The sequence below is a fragment of the Anas platyrhynchos genome, chromosome 1, assembly GCF_047663525.1.
Source record: "Anas platyrhynchos isolate ZD024472 breed Pekin duck chromosome 1, IASCAAS_PekinDuck_T2T, whole genome shotgun sequence".
NCBI classification, from domain to species: Eukaryota; Metazoa; Chordata; class Aves; order Anseriformes; family Anatidae; genus Anas; species Anas platyrhynchos.
The window spans coordinates 88,732,989-88,753,512 of NC_092587.1; the positions used below are offsets into that span (position 1 = coordinate 88,732,989).

General features: G+C 43.2%; 2 protein-coding genes across 16 annotated transcripts in view; one reads left to right on the plus strand and one right to left on the minus strand.

Annotated features, from left to right (window-relative positions):
- Nucleotides 1-14,925, plus strand: part of ST3GAL6 (ST3 beta-galactoside alpha-2,3-sialyltransferase 6) — a 51,936-nt gene extending 37,011 nt beyond the window's left edge. For all 14 annotated transcript variants that reach the window (XM_013102044.5, XM_072023187.1, XM_072023161.1 and 11 more), the window contains 5 exons: nucleotides 1,771-1,866; nucleotides 3,710-3,896; nucleotides 5,040-5,177; nucleotides 8,833-8,985; nucleotides 10,634-14,925. In XM_013102044.5, the coding sequence (XP_012957498.1) occupies nucleotides 1,771-1,866; nucleotides 3,710-3,896; nucleotides 5,040-5,177; nucleotides 8,833-8,985; nucleotides 10,634-10,714 (655 nt within the window). In that variant the 3' untranslated portion in view covers nucleotides 10,715-14,925. The remainder of the gene's footprint in view (nucleotides 1-1,770; nucleotides 1,867-3,709; nucleotides 3,897-5,039; nucleotides 5,178-8,832; nucleotides 8,986-10,633) is intronic.
- Nucleotides 14,926-17,556: 2,631 nt separating this feature from the next.
- COL8A1 (collagen type VIII alpha 1 chain) overlaps nucleotides 17,557-20,524 on the minus strand; it is an 85,992-nt gene continuing 83,024 nt past the window's right edge. For both annotated transcript variants that reach the window (XM_038182379.2, XM_027449549.3), the window contains one exon: nucleotides 17,557-19,783. In XM_038182379.2, coding sequence (XP_038038307.1) covers nucleotides 17,877-19,783 — 1,907 coding nt within the window. In that variant the 3' untranslated portion in view covers nucleotides 17,557-17,876. The remainder of the gene's footprint in view (nucleotides 19,784-20,524) is intronic.

Consider the following 20,524-nt stretch of genomic DNA (forward strand, 5'->3'; position numbering starts at 1 on the left):
TTTGGAGGTACCAAGTCACATGGAATTGTGGCATTAGTTAGAAATCTTTTTCTTTTGTGAACACCTGGCATCTTCTAAGATTTTTAGGAAACACAAGAGAAAGGTGTGCCAGCTTTTTCCATGTCACTCAACCTTCAGAGATGTGTTTAGCTGTTCTAGATTTTGTTGGATGTGTATATTGATTTAGAGATACTTAACAGGCTGGTCAAAGATATATATATACACACACATACATATGTATGTATGTATATATATGAAATGTATAGTGTGCGTATATATACACTTTTAAATAAATAAAGGCAACTCCCTCTGCAGATGTGGTCTTAGAGCAGCAGGTGAAAAGCTGCCATCTCAACATTTCTTTTGAAACATGGTTATTTTAATACTTGGCATTTATTTTCATTTAAGCTTTTCTATAAGCTTCAGGTTTTCAGCACTGGTTTTGGTCACAGTTTCTTTTCCCCTAGCTCATACACAGTGCAGCATAACTGTGTTAACAATTTTGTAGAAACTTCTTCATACAATGAGATGCCAGTGTTCATTGTTGTTGTTCACTGATGTTGAGTAATATCCTTCTCAACTGAAAAAATGAGTTGGACTGTCTGTGGAGTAAGATGTTAACTAGTCTGCATAAAGTGCTACAAGGGGCATTTAATAGTGGTTAAAGTATTCTTTATGACTTCGTATTGTGGTCCCTTGCAGTAAGAAATGGTACAGAGCCTTTTTCTTGTTTGAAGAACTGTGTGGGTTTACATATAGCATGCAAGGCCACAAAACTTCTGTAAAGAGGCAATGCTCCCTGAGAAAAATGAGACCAAGCCTGTCTAGTCTCCTTTCTGAAACCAAAGCACACATTCTGTTAGCATTGGAATGCGCAGCAGAGAGCAAAAGATATGAATAGAAGAGCTGGGACAACTCCTTGGAGAATTTTTACTACGAGAGTTTCGTAAGTTTAGCTTCTGTGTTTACATAATGTTTTTTTTTTCCATACACTTTTTAGCTGTGAATGTATGCTAAATTCGAAAGGATGGATTACTTCGGATGTATCATAAGATCTAATTTTTTTCCTCAGTGTTTTATATACCTGGTGATGCTGTCTGATTTGAATTTAGTCATATGAAAACACAGCTTTTTTATCATCTTTCTTCTTAGGTCATGACAATGTGCACTTCAGCACATGCTTACATAAGTTTGACAGCTCTTCCTAAGTAGATGGAGAAAATTCAACAGCATTATATTTGTGTAAAGACCCATTGTGTGCTATTTTTACAATTCAGAGGTTTGTAAACTAGATTGTGAACCTAAATCTTGCCACTGTCGCTTTTCTTAGAGGTCTCAAGTTATACAATTTTGCAGGAGCATCTTAATTTGAGTTAGAGCAAATCTGGGAAAACCATCCCAGTTGGTAGACTAGGAAAAATCTGAAGTATTTTGGAAGATGGTTTACTGAATGGCAGACACATCACTAACTAGCTATACATGTTTTAAACAACAAGCTGCTAGAAAACCAACATTTAGTTACTGTTTTGCACAGGAGCAGCCACTTCCTGGCTTTTGTGTTCCTAAAAAAAAAAAAAAAAAAAAAAAGTAGCCAAATTGTGAAAAATTTAGCGTGCAAAACAGAATCTGTACTCCTGTGAGGACGAGGAGTGTCAATGATACCGTACACTGGTTGTTAATAAATCAGCTAAATGCTCATGAGGCAGGTATGTTAATTACAATATTGAAACAAGGGGTGTAATGCATATTAAAGTCCTGTTTGTTCTGCAGCGTTTCCTGTCGACGGTGTGTTGTGGTCGGTAACGGAGGAGTACTTCGAAATAAGACGTTAGGGGAAAAAATTGACTCATATGATGTGATAATAAGGTAAATGGTATTTATTTTTCATTTTCTTTGCATATGGAGAGTCACAAACTTTCGTTGTAAGCCAGTAGCTTTATAATTCAGTTATTATACAAATGAGAATGCATAAAAGTTCCCATTATTCTGTTACATCCTTTTTTTTTTTTAAAAAAAAAAAAAAAAAAAGCAGTGTTTTATTAGATAGATGCGAGGGAGGAGGGAACACTGTGTATTCTGTTTCATGGATGCAAGGTGCTGCCATCTGAGATGGGTCTAGGTATGTGACAGTCCAGAGTCCTGTATTTGCCCATTGCTATGAGCCAGCATCCTGGGCAGCCCTGCCTCTGACCTTCCACACCATGCCTGTTTTACTTTGCGCTAGTGCATGCATTGCTTGGAGTGGATTAAAAGTAACACTTAGACTGTGAAGTCCATCTCAAGGCACGTGTCAACTGGAGCATGATTTTGGTGTCTGTCTCTTTTCCTCAAACAGGTTAGCTTGTAGTGGAAGCATACCAGAGGGTGCTGGGGTCCGGAGGAGGGGTATTTGGATCAGGGAAACTGAAAAAGTGCTCAGAGGGGAACAGGTGTGTGGGGATGTTCTAATGCCAAGGAAGCTGAAATGGACTATTTAGCTAATTATAACAGTATTTTCTACATAATAATAATAAAACAGTTTATTCTCTACAGAAACTGAGATAGTAACCAGTAACATGGCCTTTCTGACAGTAGGTGTTTTGTCAGATGGTGTGCCTGAACCCTCTTTCATTAAAACCTTTACCATTTCAGTTTCTGCTTCAATGTTGTCTCAACCTCATTGTTACTTTGCTGTCAGTGATGCAAGGAAGCTCCATGAAATCTTTTTAACTTATTTCAAGTATTTGGATTTAATCCTTCAATTTAAAAGCTCCTTGTAGATCTATTTACTCTCCTTAAAATGGGAATTTTTACAGATGTCTGGGTCACACATTTAAAAATGGTCAGTTCTAAAAACAAAATTGCTTCAGAAATACAGTATACATTTTTTACTATGAATGAAGACAGAGGTGATTTTTGCATTTTGTATTTAATAACCAGTTGTGATAAAAGCTTTGAAATGTTCTTTTGTGTACCTGCCTAAAACATTTGCTCCCAACCAGCATACCTCCTATTGTGAGCAGTTCAGTTGCATTAGCAGACTGAGTATGCCTGAGTACTCCAAAGAATATGCAACACAGCCATCAAGCAAAAACTGCAAGATGGAGAGTTAAACACAGCTCCTTTGGCACCTCAGAGCAGAAGAGACCTTACCCAGAAGAGATCTCCTGCCTGCTGCTTACTAATATGTTGTAACACAAAGCAGTGGCAGCTGTACAGGAACTATTAAAACAAAAAGCGCTATAAATATGTATCAACATCATTATATGCAGTCATAATCCCTGTTGCCATATGCTGTAGACAGTGGAGAGTATTAAAACACTCTTGAATTGTCTTTTGTGGGAATCAGGTCATCTAGTAATGTGAACGGAGCAGCTGGTAATTCTTCAAGCAAGATATTCTCTTAGGTTTTCTCCAGTTGCTGTGATTGATTTAAAATTGGAAAGTTTCTGCTCAAGTGACACATTATAAGTAATCATGCAGTTGTACTCTAAACCACCTTGGCCATGTTCCCATATGCACTTGATCCCTCTAGGTTAGCAGGTGATGCAGGAGGCATCTGATAATTGCTCATCAACTGTGTAACGTGATAAGTGAACACTGGGCCCCTAACCCCTTGCATGCCTGGATGTGCTGCCTGCCTTGCAGACTTCTGTGTGTGCCAACCACACACAGTAAGGACAGATGTGTGGGGTAGTCATTGCAATCTGTGTGTCTGTGTCCTCTGCAGAATGAATAATGGCCCTGTTATAGGGTATGAAGAGGATGTTGGGAGAAGGACAACTTTCCGCCTTTCTTACCCAGAATCCATCTTCTCAGATCCGATCCACTACGACCCCAATACAACTGTTGTTATCATCGTCTTCAAACCACGTGACTTAAAGTGGCTTTGGGAGATACTAGGCGGTCAGAAAATTGTGAGTTTAAATATTTACGCACTTCTGCACTCAGCTTGCCACACATCTCTCCTATGAGAGTTATCTGTTTTGCTTTTAACCTTAGCCTTCCTGGCTGGGAAGAATGCTGGATCTCCCATTCTGTCTGTTCAGTTTCCCTTTCCCTTGTATGCCTCTATTCTTTCTCACTCCTACATTCAATTTGGCTGTTCGCCCCAAAGCAGTTGTCCTCTCAGAAATATATTTATCTTGTTCTAGCACTGTTTCATATTCTGACACACGTGCTCCAGCCATTTCCCAGGTTATTTTATCCTGCACACTTGGTGAAATTACAGAATAGTTTTTTAAGGGACCTCTCTTTGGAGGTCTGAAGTCTAAAACCCCTTCTCAAAGAAAATGGGTCCAAGTTCAAAGCTATACCAGTTTCTCAGGGTCTTGTTCAGGTAAGTTTCAATTATTTCCAGGGATATTTCTACAACTGTTTCAGTGCTGCACTACTTTCACAGGAAAGAATTTCTTCTCATCCTTTCATTGCACACCCCAGGATCTCAGTGTGATTCTGTTTTTTTGTTGTTGTTTTTGTTTGTTTGTTTGTTTTTTTTAATCCCCAATCAGTTATTTAAAGGTAGGCTGAAAAAAACACACTTCTCAAACCCTTCTTGCACAACATGTGCCCTGGCCCCTACCCATTTTAGTGACCTTCTATTGAATTTGCCCCTGTTCGATGCTCTCTCTTGTGCTGGGGCTGGAAGGAACCCAAAATGGTGTTTGTGAGACCACTGGCAGGCTCAGTTCGGAGTACTTGAGAGAGATCATTTTCGTCTACTTGCTCCATATGCTCTTCTTAAATTAGCCAAGTACATAATAAGCATTTGTTGCCCCCAGGGCACTGTGCTGGTGCATGTTGTCCACGAGGGACTTTTCTGCAAAGATGCTTGCCAGCCAACCAGCCCTAACCTCTGCTGTAGCAGGGGTTTGTCCTGTTGCAGGAGCACAATTTGGCACATACTATTACTGAATTCTGTCTAGGAGGTTCAACGTTCCTTTTCCCCTTCCTCAAAGTGCTGCTTTTGGATTTTGCTCTGGCTAGAATTAGAATTTAGTACCAAAACAAATTCAACTGTGTCTGGCAGTTAAAAACATGTAGTTATTTGCCTGTTACAGAGTGCTAAAGGCTTTTGGAAGAAACCAGCTCTGAACATGATATACAAATCTAATCAGATCAGGATTCTTGATCCCAGCATCACCAGAAAAACGGCTTATGATTGGCTTCATTTCCCAACAAGGTTTCCCAAAAAAGAGGTAAGCTTTTTTCTTTTTTAGCTTTTAGTTACATGCCACCAAAGAAGTAATCATTTCTTCATTATAGTGGGACTGTGTTAGAACATCTTTCAGATTCTCATTGCATAAGCTTGGGCTTAGGTGATGTTCAAAAAAAAAAAAAAAAAAGAGAAAATGGAGTTCAGGAAGTGTCTAGTCTTGTTCGCCAAAAATATTTATGGGTTCAATAATTAGTATTAACTACTTCTGTCTGCAAGTGTTGTCTTATTTCCTCTTACAAATTGGGAAAAGCAGATAGGCATTGGAATACAATGGAGCTGAAGAGCCTCTAGAAATATTAAGGAGTTTTGAATTACTAAATGTAGGGCTTTTTTTCTTAACAAACAAACCAGTAATTTTAGCACTGCTGCAATTTCACTCTACTGGGGGTGGGTAGGAAGTGGGGAGCACACAGGATATTCCAGACCTGCTCTAATGATGTGTATTTAACAGCATTCTTGAACTTACTGATTTGATGCCAAGCTAAGTAATGAGTTAACCAACAATTTAGATATTAAAAAAAAACAAAAAAAAAACAACAGCAACATTTCAACTGTCAGCTTTTGGCCGAAGAATGTTTTTTTGATGAAAGGTAAGGCTTCAAGTAGGAGACCTGACATGGTCACACCTCACTGCACAAGGGTTGTTTAACAGAAATGCTTGTACAAATGCAGTTCTTTTGGGTCACAGTCACTGCACGGAGCTGCTTCATCAGGATCAGCCAACTGATGCACATGGAAACTTGTTACAAGCTGCTACTGTGGAGTATCTACCACAACTGTTTTTCAGTTTAATCTTTCTAATGTTTGAGGGAGTTGTTTTGTGGTTTGTTGCTTGTTTTCTTATGTGTGTTTTTTGTTGTTGTTGATTATTATATTTTTTCCAAAAAAATAGTGGTCTACTAGTGTCTTTGTCTCCCTTATGAACTCTCAAACTGAAATTCCCAGTTCGGCTGCATGCTTGCCAGGGCTCCGTGGCATTTCAGCTCTTCAGCTGAGAAGAGGACAGCACAGAAGTTGGGAGCTTATTGATCTCTGAAAGGGCCACAGAGTATCCATGACTTTCATGGTTCCAGAAATCTCTTCTGTCTCTTCTTGTGCTGCTCCTCGCTCAGTGGAAGTGAAATTGAAGCTGGTGCTGTCAGTGAGCCAAGCAGATGTGTGTGGTGTCCTGGAGCTGATATGCAGGTGCAGGCTGCTCAGTCCCTTTGAGTAATGTGTATGTTCTTCATTCCTCTTCTGCTTGCTGGGTGCCCTTGCTTGGAGCTGGAGCAGAGCATGTCTGTGGTAGGATGTAGGTACCCCTTTCAGCTTCTTCCGCATCCCTTGCTTCGTTCCCAGGTTTTTACAGCCCCACATCCCAGACAGCAGCGACAGCTGAGCTTAGGTGTACTTGTCCTCACTTCTCCCATCACGCAGAGGTGGGCTATGGCTTGGAGCCTGCACATCTGCAGTCGCTCTGGCACAGCTGATGCGAAGCAGCTCAGTTAAGTCGGGGTTCGTGTTGGGTGGTCTGTTGCGTGGCCCAGTCTGGAGCTCTCTGTATTTAGAGCACATCCCTGGGGGAAAGGGAGGAACTGGTGCTGCCTGTGCTGTCCTATGCTTCAGCCCCCTCTGCCTGAAAAGATGCCAAAGACAGCTGTTACTGTTGCTGCCTTTACCATTAAGCCAACATTATATTCCCTGTGTGTGCATTTGTGCTTAGTCCTGCAAGCATTTCAGTTTCTCTGCCAGCAATATGATGGTATTAACAGAGCTGGGAAGAACAACTGTAAAATGAAATGTGCTTCCCCAGCAGCAGTAAAGTCAAAAAGTGTTAGAGTCATTGCAGCACCGTGCCTGTTCCCACTAAACATGACTGGCTGAACAAAATTAATTGCAGGCCAAGATCTGTGGACATTGCTAGGGCAGGCCAGGATCTGCACACTTCAGTGACAGCAGTTCTGCTTGGCAGAATCCACAGAAAATCAGTTTGCTTGGTAAGAACTTCCTTTGAGGCTTGGTTGGACAAGAAAGCATGCTTAAAGCATGAAAATGCATTTCAAAAGTAGGGTTATTATTATAATTCTTATATTCCTTTGAGGTGAACCCTATATTTATGATAGGCAAGGGTAAATAGACCTAGCTCGCAACCTGTGATATTCCTGAGATTTCCAAATAAGACTAATTCTGACAGGTACCATGCCTGTCATAATTTTGGGGGACTATTTAATATGGGCGTTGCAACAGGTGTACCACTATGGTATTAGGGTATTAGGGCATTATGGTATTAGGCCCACAGGGTGGAAAGCTGTTTTGCTAATTGGCAGGAACCCTGGGCTGTGGTGTGCATTTTAAGTCAGTGTCATTTTTGGAGTACCCCAAAAGTTGTATAAAGGTACAAGAAAAAAAATCACGTAAAAGATAATTCAGTTGTGTGATTTTAATTAGGAGAGCTAATTAAAGAGTTGATAGTAAGTTTTCCCTGGTGATTTGTTCCTTTATCATATAATACAAAGATGTGTTTTTGTGTCATTGAGTTCTGCCTTCTCCCTGTGCAGAATTATCCACTGCTGCTTTGCTTGCTTTGTTTTCAGAGGCAAATGATCTGAGTCTTGAGTAAGAATTCAAAAAAGAAGGTGATTTTGTGCTCACTTTAGGGTTCGACTGCAACTACTGAAAGTGTTCAGTTCATTTGGTCTCTGATAAAACTGTTATTTTAGCCAAGACTGGCATGTCTGCCTGAAAGTTTTACTCATTTATAGGGAATTTTTCCTTTAAGCTTCACAGGTTGATATGATGAAAGAAATGACCTCTGTGTACAAACCTTGCCTCAATTACTTCCTTAGATCATTTTAACTGCTGCTAAAAGAGCCATGTCTGTTATCATAAAATGTACATGATGCTTCCAAAGAGTTCTCTGGTCTTGTAAGAAATGCAAATCTTCAGTTCGATGCTCTTAAGTTTGCGCGATTAAAACCTGTTTATTGCCTGCTCTTGGTATTTTAAGTTGCATTTACTTCTGAGCTTTCTTACTGTAGGGAGACATAAGCAATTTTATCTAGTGACCTTTTTTCTAATGAAAGTAGTGGGGGAAGAAGATCTAAAGCTGCCTTTTCATGAATTTCCCTGCTGAAAAAATTCAAATGTAGCCAAGTTAATGCAACTGTAGTGCAGATTTTCGGTTTGGAGATAAAAAAAAAAAAAAAAAAAATTTGAGACATGTCATACTCTGTTCACAGGAATCTTAGTCATCTAGAAACTTTCTGAACGCATCTGATAACCCTGTCATGTTTGATGGAGGAGAAACTGTCTCCAATGTATAGAAGTCTGACTGGTTTTGTGAAAGTAGGTTGCTGAGTGGTGGGGTGACAGGACCTTACTGGTGCCTCTGCTGAGGGACAAGCTACAGTACAGGCTCAGCTCGTGCTAGAAAAGCAGAAAATCTGAGGGAAGGCTGACACAGTAGGTATCCTGGTCACAGAAAAGCTGCAGGCAGCACCTTACTCCTTTATGAGACAGGAGGGGATCCAACCCCAAAACAAAATGTCTGTAGAAGAGCTAGGCTCCCTGTTTTTTTCTGCCTTTTTTCTTAGCTTTGCTGTTCACGTCAAGCTGCCGGTTAATTATGCATGCATGTTGTTTGTGTTCTCTTTTAGAAACCCAAGCACCCAACAACGGGGCTAATTGCCATTACACTAGCATTTCACATTTGTCATGAAGTTCACCTGGCAGGCTTCAAGTACGACTTCACTGACAGAAACAGTTCTTTGCACTACTATGGCAACGATACAATGTCTCAGATGATGCAGGTAAGGTGCACTTGTTCATGCTGAGGGGCATGCTTTGAGAAACGCTGCTGATAAGTGAGGAAGGCAATGCAGCGAGATAAAAACGTGGATTGCAGGTTAGAAAGGCCTCCCATCTTCTGCTGGTTCAGCTGCTCATGGGTTAATGTTGTTTAAACTCACATCTCCTGCTTTTGTTTCTGAAAAATGTGGGTAACGTTTGTCCCTTGAGCTACACCTTATTCTGTAACGTCATCATTTGTGTACTCTGTTTTGCTTTAATGATGTTCTTCCTAGGCTACGCAACTCTTGTTTGTAGAGGCACATTATCAGAACATGAATAGGTACTGTTCTTGTTTCAGTTCTTTTTATTTGGTGGCTACTTGAAAAACTAGTCTTAGTTGCCAGATTTCTTTAATAAGAAAGAAGTAAAGGAGTTAAAATCTATAAACTTGCAGCTGGGGAAAGAGCTGAATTTCAGAATTGAAAAGTAGAAAAGAAAAGTAGCTCTTACAGAGGGATAGGAAGAGAAGGAAGTGTTTCCAGGAGGTGGAAGCCACAACTCACCAGGGAAGGAAGCAACAGGAGGCTGGCAGACATCAGGAGTGCCTTCTCCTCCTGCAGAGAAGTGTTTTTCTACAGCCATGCCTCTATTTTCTTTAATGTCTCTGCTCTTACCTTCAGCTCTGTACTCTGAGCATCTTAGTCTCAGCCCTTTACATCAATGGGAACATTTTTCTCATCCATATGCACACCTAGTATGGTGTGTTGGTTCCAGCCAGGGCTTATTTTCTTTCCTCCTGCCTTTCTTGAAAATGTAGTATGGGGCAATGTCCATAGGAGCCTCTCAAGTCTCTCTGAGGAATCCTATGTGCCCTCTGCTCTGAGATAATTTTCTTCTGGCACTGAACTCATGGTCATTTTCAGGTTCTTCTCTGCAGGTTCTTTGCTTTTTTTTTCTTTTTTCCCAATATACTCAAAACTTGGGTAAGGTTGATCACTAGTTGAATAGACATCTATAACTTCCCTAAAATCTGAGAACTTGAAACAGAAGCATTTACACTGAATTCATCTTAATTTTTTTTTGGATTCTGTGTCCAGTAAGCTTACCTGAAGCATGAGGTTCTTTGAATTCCCTGTAGTCCCCAGGGGATGTTTTGGATTTCCTTGTTCTGTCCTCTACTAACCTCAGTGGTCTCTTGATTATCTGGGGCCCTGCATGAGAGAGCACTGAAAATAGATTGGTTTGGGCTTGTTAGAGCTGACTGGCAGGACACATTCAAGCTACAAATGTCTCGTGTGCTCTTTGAGAACCTGGGTTGAGCTTTGAGAATTACTCATTTACAACATAAGCAGTCAGAAAATGTCGTTATACTGCTGTTGCCTATAAGCCCAGGGAGGAGCTGGGAGAGTTGGTAAAGGAAGGGCTTCTGTCCTACGGGTTTGGTTTGTGTCCTAATAGAAAGTCTAGTCTAGTTTTGAGCACTGGGTTCACTCACCTGTTTTCTTGGGAGACCGTACTACAGCCAATCTAAGAAGTCTTTTCCCTGCTTCCTGCTCTTAGCATCTTCCAAGCAACACAAGTAATTAGAAGGAAAGAGCAATAAAGTGGTGCTTCTGGTAATAAGTTGAATTTAATTTTTTTAATTATTATTCCCTCACATCTCTTTAGAATGAATACCATGACATCAGCGCTGAGCAGAAATTTTTGAAGAAGCTTATAGACAAGAACTTCGTGGTCAATTTGACATGAAAGATGGAAAATATGAAGAACAATCACTATTTTCAAGATTCAAAAAAATTTTATTTTTTTGTATGACACTTTTATTTTTTAAGTGCAACATAACTGTTTACTGTTTAAAAGGAGCACAGAAACCTCACAAGGCAGAAGCTTCTTCTAAGCCTGAGGATAATGGACTGTTGCAAACAGAGAACTGAATTTCTGTGAAGTTATTTAATACTGGGGAAAAACATGACACTTTCAGCTGAAAGTATCAGGGATATAGAAAAAAAAAATGTGATCCACATGACTTATTTATCAGCAAGAACTTTTTCCAACTGTTTAATTCTCTGGAATATCTTCCTTTCTAACATTGTCCTCCAAAAAGGTTACACTGTCAAGAGACTGCGAAGAGCGTTTAGGTAATGGATGTAAAGTCTTGAATCTCTTGTAATCTGAAAGTGGCTTTAAAAACAATGCCTATAAATCATTACCGTGTCTGGGAGAAGGGGAAACATACAGAGCACACAGGCTTAAGCCTGTCCTACTCCTGAGCAGAGAACATCATCTTCAGTGAAGAAGCCACAGCCTGCATTGGTCATCTACTCTGAACTGCTGTCTGCATGTGCCAAAGGTGAATACCCTTTGGTCTGATTTGTGGATTTGTTGGTATTGACAATGCTTGTGTTGTATCCAGTTTATGGAAAAACATACACCCTGTGCTGTGCTTCCAATAAATTTTACAAGTTTTGACTTCTCTTAGAAAAAAGGGAGTTTGAAGACTGAAGATTTGTCTTAATTACTTGTCTGTTACTTCCTGCAAACCACAAAAGGAATGTGAGCTGGGACAGAGATGCAGAGTGTATCTTCCTGTTCACTTGTCAAGTATCAAGATAATTTTTCCAGACTAGCATAATCCCCTTTTTCACATGCTGTAGTGAATATCCGACTTTGAAATGCATCAATGTGAACAACTGTTCTTATTTTTGATAGTGGAGCATGCTGGGGAACGTTCAAGATGTACATCAGCTGAATTATCATTTGGCTTCTGCTAATCTTTTCCATTTTTACTTTTAGATTTAAAGAAAGTGGCTGAACTAAATTAGCAGTGGGAATTTACATGGGATTTTATGAAAGTACTTAATGGGATGGTTACATTTCCTGTATTGATTTTTGTCTCAGACAGGCCTGCTGAATTAGTTAAATTTGTTAGGGAATGACCTTGACAACTATCAAAGATTAACTGAAAAAGTGAAATGCCATTCTAATTCTTTCATAGGATATATATACATGTTTATCTTCTTTATTTCGTCAGGTTTGTTTGAAGATTTTTTGGTTATCTTGATCAATCACACCTAAAGAAAGCACAAAAGTCTGCTTCCAAAAAAAAACCACAAACAAAACAGACAAACAAACAAAACAAAAAACACCTCTTCAATGTTGGTAGAAAAAAAATCATGAGCACAGTATCATCTTTTTCAGGAGCTGAGGATTACAAGTGTACTGAACAGCAACATAGAAGAGTAAGCATGACCAGAATCAGAGTCAGAGTGACCAGAGATCAGTCTCATCCTTTTCCCATTTCTCTTGCAGCGTGCAATAGGTATCTGAAAACTGCCTGTAGTTCTCATCTTTTTCTTTAGCACTTTGGTTCTGCAGTTGGGAATTGCTGAGTGCAGCATGACTTGCAGGCAAACCTCACCCAAAGAAGAGGTGCCTTTTGCTGCATGGTATTTTCACTTAATGACTCCTGACTTCTGTTTGGTTTCAAGCAAATTGGATGCATTCAAAATAACTGAGGATGTCATTAAAATCTGCATCCCCCTTGTGGTACAGGCAGTGCCATGAGTGTGGCAGTTCAGCCACCTCAAGTGATCCTGTGTGGGGTCAGTCCTTGTCCAGCTGGGTGCAGGGAGGGGAGGGGCATGCCAGAGGTGCTGGGGGCAGCGGGGCAGGTGTCTGTCCTGGCAGAAGTGTGGGAAACCAGAATTTCTTCACAAGGTGGTGGAAGGAGTCTTACTCAGTTATTCTTGTGTATAGCCTTCCCCCGTCCCCTTTTAACAGGCACATTTCTGAGGCTTTGAGAAGGGCTCTGCTTAAAAATCTGAACAGGAATAGGTAGGGTTATGCACCAGAAGGCAGTGATACTACTATTTTTAGCTCTACCATAATGTATTTCTCATGATTATTTCAGTTAGTAAGTTTTGTACATGACTGTATAGCACCAGACCTGCAGCGATTTAAACTACTGACAACAGCAACTCCCCAGGAAAACAAAAATCCAAGGCAAGGTTTTTCATAAAGCTCACAACACTGACCTTTCTTTGCATGGAAGCCCCTAGCAGATGTCTCACTGTGCCGAGGGCAGAGCCAGGCAGAGGTGGGTGCATCCCCCCTAGGAACCTGGGGTTGCTCCCAGAGCCAGCCCTGGCTCCCCCAAGTGTTGTGGGGTGCCCCGCTGCTGTGGACTGGATACCAGGGTATGGGCTCGTCCACCTGACATCCCACACCACGCTGACTGCAAGGACTTCTGTCCAGGAGAGCTGTTGCGTTTGCCATCTCTGTGCAGTGTCTGGTTCTTGTGATGGTGCTGGCTGTGTTTGTTGTTTTCCATGTGATTAGTGTGCTGTCTACCGGCATATATCCCTATCAGCTGCTCCTGCTTATTTCTTTTTAGTAAGTCTCCCCACTTGAATATCTTTCTCTTTTTGGCAATTAAACAGTACTCCTGTGGATGTTTTTTCCCCGCTTCTTTTTCTCCTGCAGGAAAGTTTGAGTCAGTGTAGGCTGAGGTTGCCCTCACAGGAGGGTGACTCAGTAAAGGTTAGAGCCAGGCCTGTTTGCTCAGGCCTGAGCCAAGAGTTAACGCTATTGATAAACCGTAGGGCAGTGTTTTTTGAAAGCACAGCCTGCTGGCCACCAGCTCTTATCTTCAATAATAAGCTGTGAGCTACCTGATTCATTGGTTTTCCCCTGTAAGATGTTTTGGTAGGGTTCTGTGTATGCTAGCACTGCTTTGTCAGCCTCACTTCATGAGGTTGTTTTGTGCTGTTCTGCCTTGAGAACAGTTACTGCTTTTACACGGACTTGATGTAGGCAGGAATAACGCTGTGTACTCCGTCAGTAATGTCTACAGATCATGGTGTCTATTTTATCTGGGCACAGGTTTTCAAAAGTAGCTTGCAATACTAAAGATTAGGCTTGGGACTTTATTAATTAAAAAAGAAATAATAATAATAAAAAAGCAATAATGCTTACTCTGACTATTTCAATCTCTTTGAGAATGAGTTGATATTAAGATTTTCTCTTCCCATTTTTGTCATTCCTAAAGGCAAGGGTTCTGCACTGAAATGTTATTGTACTAGCTGCCCATTACGTTGATCACATCATCAGTGGTGAAGCTGCCACGTTTAAATCCCAGGTTGCTGCAGGCCTTATTTCCATGTCTGGTAACAGCATAACTATGTAGGTGCCAGGTACCTTATGTGAAGTGTATTTCTGTATCAGTTGCAGATGGTTTCACCATTGCTTCCTCCCTTCACATTCTCCAGCAGTCTGCTGAAATTCAAGCCAGCAGCATCTTGCAGCAGACGTGCTCCTGCATTTTATCTGCCCCCCTGTACAATAATGCTCCACCATCAGAAAGACCCAGCTCTAAAGTACCAACACGTACACACAGACACACACACACAGCCAGGTGACTTGCATCAGCCAAAGTTCTGTTTGGCTCAGACTTTTAGGGTGCCTGTTTGTTTTTGTCGGTATCTTTTCCTCTACTGTAATAATTAAGGGAAGTTCTGAGATATGATGTAAGAAGGAAGGTGAGAAATTATTGCACTAAATATGAATTTGAGAGTGCTTGAAAGATTAAAAGAGTGCTTAAAACAAAACCATGTTCCAGTGGCTCTGTGTTGAGAATAATGCAGAATCACAATGTTGGTGTTTAATAATTAGTGTATGGTATTTCTTGTATCCTACGCCATGTTTCTCTTTTTAACAGTGCCCTGGCAGGTAATACAACACCTTAACTTTTAAGCGGAGTCTGATTTTTAAGAACATTAGAAAGCTCGACGTCGGTTTCTGGTGTAGGTAATTATTTTATTTGCCATTTTTCTTAAGTTTTATATGCCTTTAAAGTGCCAACTGTATTTTGAAGACATTCTTAGAGTTTTTCAAGTGAAATTTTGAATGCTACAAATGGAAAAAAAATATTTTTCTGTGAATAAATTGTGTTAAAGATGCTGCCCTCAAGCTTATTTTTGTAAGGCTCATGCCGTGTGTGTGCCCAAGCCCATTATTAGTGCTGTGTAAAGTAAATAAGGGATTGTCAGATGGGGCATCGAGTTTCAAAATGGACTACTGTGGTTAGTAGGGTAAACGGGTGAATTTTTTTGAGCCTAGGTGCAGTACCTGAACTGTGCTGCAGGTAGAAATATCACTCTTGACTCATGAAAATCACAGCTGGGACGTGGTATTTGTGGGCAACGTCAAGACGAGCATCCTCCTGACATTGTTTGGTGGCTTTATAATCTTTACAGCCGTACTCTCTTCTTTCAGGGGAATGCTAAGATAGATGTTTAACTAGGAAGATGTGTGTGATGAAGGACTTTAGATTGGAAGAATCAACACTGATTTCAGTACTTCACTCATGTCGTCTTTTCTCTTTCCTCCTGTGCAGTGAAAATGAGATGATGGGGAGCAGGGACCTGCTTAGCCAGCAGCCTCAGGGAGTCTGAGGGCAATTTAAAACAGTTGCCTGCCCCAAGTGGTGGGTATTCAATGCATTCGTTTTGATATTGACCTTTCAGGAGTTCACCAGCTTGGAGGAAATGCCTGTCTTTGAGGAGAGACCATCGGCTGCAATCCACTCTCTGCAGTGGAGCGACAGATCATCACTGAGCTAGTCAGTGACAAACTGGTTGCCACTTTCACACCAGCTTTTTGCCACAGGAGAAAAAATGGGTCATGAGGAGATCAGCAGAATGGGAGAAGCTGTTCTCAAATGATCAGGAGAGCTGGGGCTATAACAGGTGTCTTGAAGCCTGGGAAGCCCACAGCCAACTTTGGCTTTTTGGCTGAGTGCAACCACCCAACAACGCATCTCATAGCTATTTGAATTTTCAGCTTCCCCACATCCTGCCCCCTGTGCCTTTTTCAGCTGCACTCCTACACACGCTGCTGTCCCCAGTCCATAACACCTGCTCCTTGCCAAACCCTTGCTCTGTGTAGTGCACTAGGAATGTGCCATTGCCCTCGTGGGAGCCTCTTGCACCCCAGATTCCTCTGGGTCCACAGCTGCTGCCTCCTGCTAAATGCAACGATAGGACAATGCCTTCCTCTCAGGGAGTTAAGGTAAGTCTTGTCAGCAGGGAGGAAACAAAGAAAAATCTACATAATTATATATAGATTTGTTTTTTCATATCATGTTGTCAGTGGCTTCAGAGGGTCCTTGTAGTCTGATACATGTATTTTGTGGCTTGAATGTTCATTCTAATGAAGAGAGGATTTTTTTTAAAGATATTTAATAAGATATTTTTTTTCAAATCAGTACAAAAATTTTAAATACAAAATTATTTGCTTTTGACATATCTCATATATTCTGGAAACATACCCAAGTCACCAATGCCTGGTAAGCTGTCCGTCCGTTCCTGCCAACGTTCCATAAAATTTCTGAGATAAAGCACCACATTATATCACTGGAGTCCTTAGTCAATGTTAGACTGCATTAAACTCTGCACTTAAATAACAGTAATGCCAGTTAAATCCAATTTTAGTTCTGCATGAAAAATCTAGTTCATTTTTGAATCAAAAGCAGTAGCATTAGCTAAGACATGGAAGAAGTGAGGAGTATTTGACTCTTTCAACTAACGTAAGTGTGTGATGTGCAGCACTGTACAGGGAAACACAGAAAAGGACACTGTCATTTTTAAATTAATACTCTTGAGGTGAGATTAGCACCATTGATGAACAGACAGTTCTTGCATAAAAGTTGCTTTTCCCCACATACAGAAAAGATTGAGGCCTCTGCAGATTCTCCTAGACAATTGGTAACACATAAATAAGGATTGGAAATCAGCTTTTATGTAAAGTGAAGTTGTTGGATAAATTTTTATGGTCAGTATTGCTGGTAAAGTTACTGATTGATCTCAGACAATGAATTAGTTAATTAGCAAGCAGAGCTACTTCTGCTTTGCCTAGTCATCAAAGAGTAAACTGATTTAATTTTGGCTGAGTGGCAGAATACCTGTATCTTATTACAAGCCAGACAGACTGCAGGTTTTTAGCATGAATACAGGAATTGGAGCAAATTTATACCACCCTGCTGCATTGCCACATGTCAGCCAAGATGTCTTAATCACGTGGCATAAAGCCCATAGGAAGACTTTAAATTTTGTGTGATCTACCTCATCTGCTTCAACAGTGCAAATGCAGATGGAGGCTTTTTGGATGCTCTGGCATTTGGAGGTGAACCCAGTGCCCACTGGAGTCAGGCACCCTTCTGAGTCCAGAAACGCCCAGAGAAAGCTCTCAGGGAATGGTTATGCCATCACTAGTCCTTTTCCATAATAAACAAATTGTTTAGGAAAACAAATCAAATACCTGCAGGAATATCTTACACGGGAAGAGAAATAAAGATCTCCAGCTAAAAGAACCTCTGCCTGTCTGGCAGCCCTTCTGTCAAAAAAAAAAAAAAAAAAAAGCAACCCCCACAAAACAAAACAAAACCAACCCACCACCGAAACCCCCCCAAACAAGTAAAAAGCCACTCAATTTTTCCATGTAATTTGAGATTGACCTACTATGTTTTCAGTCACTGTTTTTCATCTCATAACTATGATCAATGCATCAATTAAATATGCAACAGGAGAGTGACGTAAACTGATTTGAACCTTAGTATTGCATTATTGTGAATGAAATGAAGCATGGCGTCACAGAAATATATAATGTACAGCTAATATGTCCCCCTTGGGTGCAAAATGACTGTTTATGAACCTGATACACACCTTTAAATATGTTCACCACACTTTTTTTTTTTTTTATATCTAGCTGTGCATAATGTTAAACTTTGTATTTTTTTTTTTGTACAAGATGGTCCGAAACAGTCATTAAATGCATCTTTCATGGTATAAGAGTTTTAAGCGGAGAAGAAAGGTTTAGATTTGTATGTGTGTGTGTGACTGTCTGGTTTTTGTTTTTACATGGGATACAATAAATATCCTGAAAAAGACGAATGCACGTATTGCCCAGCATAGAGTCCTGCTGCCTGTTCGGATGGCATCTGAACGTAAACCTTGTCTCCGTGCATCAGCTGAACAACGGCACTCCCGGAGGCTTGGTCCAGGAAGCCCTTCTTGTACTCGTCGTAGGTGTACATCAGCGGCTCGTTGTTCTTGAACAAAGCCACCCAGACGCTGGCCCCTTTACAGTGAACGTGGTAGGCGAAGTAGTAGATCCCGGGGATCTCGCAGGTGAAGATCCCTGTGGCGGGGTTGTAGTTCTGCCGGCCGTTGTAGAGGAGTTTGTCGAACTTCACGGGCACGCCGACCCGGGGGAAGGGGGTGAGGAGCTCCGCCGTGAACGCGGGCATCTCGTAGACGGCACCGGCGGCCTTGCCCTTCTTGCCCGCGTAGCCGTACGGGGGCTTGACGCCATCTATCCCCGGCCCCACCTCGGGCAGGTACTGTCCCACGGCCGGCGGAGTTGGGGGGATGATCACTGGGGGGCCAGGGGGCCCGGGAGGGCCGGGGGGCCCCTGGAGGCCGGGCTGGCCGGGGGGTCCCAGCGCCCCGGGCTTTCCCGGGGGGCCCTGCAGCCCCGCGGCCCCAGGTTTGCCCATGCCAGGGAAGCCGGGGGGGCCGGGCTGGCCGGGCTCCCCCTTGGCCCCAGGCAGCCCTGGGGGGCCGATGGGGCCGCTGGGCCCTGCAATGCCTGGGATCCCCGAGGGGCCCTGAAGCCCCTGGGCGCCGGGCAGCCCCGGCTCGCCCTTCGGCCCCACGAGCCCCGGGACGCCCGGCAGCCCCGGCAAGCCCTTGTGCCCGGCTTCCCCCTTGGGCCCCGTGGGGCCCGGCAGCCCCCGCAGCCCGGGGGCTCCCACTTCCCCGGGGAAACCTGGCTTCCCGGGGAACCCCTGCAAGCCGGGTTCACCCTTGGGGCCCACTGGTCCCGGTGGCCCCACGGCGCCGCCTTCTCCCTTGGGTCCCGGGAAGCCCGCAGCACCGGGGGGGCCCATGATGCCTGGCAGGCCTGGTTGGCCCGGCTCTCCCGGGGGCCCCCCCATGCCGGGTGGCCCCACGTGCCCTTTTTCCCCCTTGGGCCCCAGGGGGCCGGGCAGGCCGCCCACCCCACGCTCACCTTTGGGCCCGGGGAAGCCCGGCTTCCCAACCCCGGGGAGGCCAGGGGGCCCCGGCAGGCCTGGCAAGCCTTGCTCCCCTTTGCCACCCGGGAAGCCCGGCTGGCCAGGGATGCCGTCTTGGCCGGGTTTGCCAACCCCAGGCACGCCGGGAGGGCCTTGCATCCCAGGGACCCCCGGGGGTCCCTGTGGCCCCAGCTCGCCTGGTGGGCCAGGCTTGCCTAGGGGACCCTGCGGTCCTGGGAACCCCACCATCCCCGGCTTGCCGACCCCTGGCAGACCCACAGGGCCAGGGGGGCCGGGCAGCCCGGGCGGGCCCTTCAGTCCTGGCAAACCCGGGATCCCAACACCCTTCTCCCCTTTTGGACCAGGGATCCCGGGGACCCCTGGGGGCCCCTTCATCCCAGGTTCACCCTTAGGTCCTGGCTGTCCCTGCAGCCCTGGAGCACCCGCTTTCCCTATTCCTGGAAGCCCGTGAGGTCCCGGTGGTCCCTGTGGCCCCGGTATCCCCATGGGCCCGACCTCCCCCTTCGGTCCCATCTCCCCTCTTGGCCCTGGTGGCCCCATCACCCCTGGTTTCCCAGGCATCCCTGGCAAACCCGGCTTCCCAATTCCTGGATATCCTTGTGGACCTGGTTTTCCTTTGGCTCCTGGCACGCCGTGACCTGGTAATCCTGGTGGCCCTGGTGGCCCTCTTGGTCCAGGCTCACCAGGGGGACCTTGCTCACCCCTCAAGCTGCGCACAGGCATTTCTGGGTTGGGGAGGAAAGAAATAGGGAAGGGGGGGGGGGAAAATAGAGAAAAAAGGTGAATGTAATCGCATCTCTTGAAAAACACAAAGGTAATTTTAAACTGAATGTGCTTCTTATGGTACCTCTTGTTTTTGTGGTAGGTGGAAAAATTGAACTGGCCAGAAAATTACTGGCTGATGTTTGTAATTAAGAGGATGTTCTTGCTGTTTTGCATACCCCAAACTTGCGTGTTTATTTCTGTTTATATGAAATACTTGTTTTGCATCCTCTTCGCTTATTTTTTGTCACGTAAAAGCCATTTGGTAGTGTTTCCATGTATATGATATTAAGCAGTGAAATCTGCCTATTGTCCCATATTGCTGTATGAGTTTACGAGGAACGCAGGAGCTGCTCAGTGTGTTCATGCGATAGGAGTACTTCACCCTTAAGAGGTGAAGTAACTTGTTGGAGGGGCCCTGCTTGTTGTAGGGGCTTACATTAGCAAGAATTCCTTGATTAACATCATTAAAATAAGGTTGAAACAGTAAAAAGTTTAAGTCTGGTATGACTTGCCTTTTCAACAAGGCTTTAGTTCACATTAAAATCTTACTGGAAACCTACAGCCTTACCTGGCATTGCTAAGCTCTCAAAAGTTTTTGGCATAGCCATGGCTAATTAGATCTCCCTCTAAACACTTCACAAAAAGCTTTTATGGTCCCAAACCACGTTTTTGTTTGTGTGTGACCATTTGGCATTTCAGGT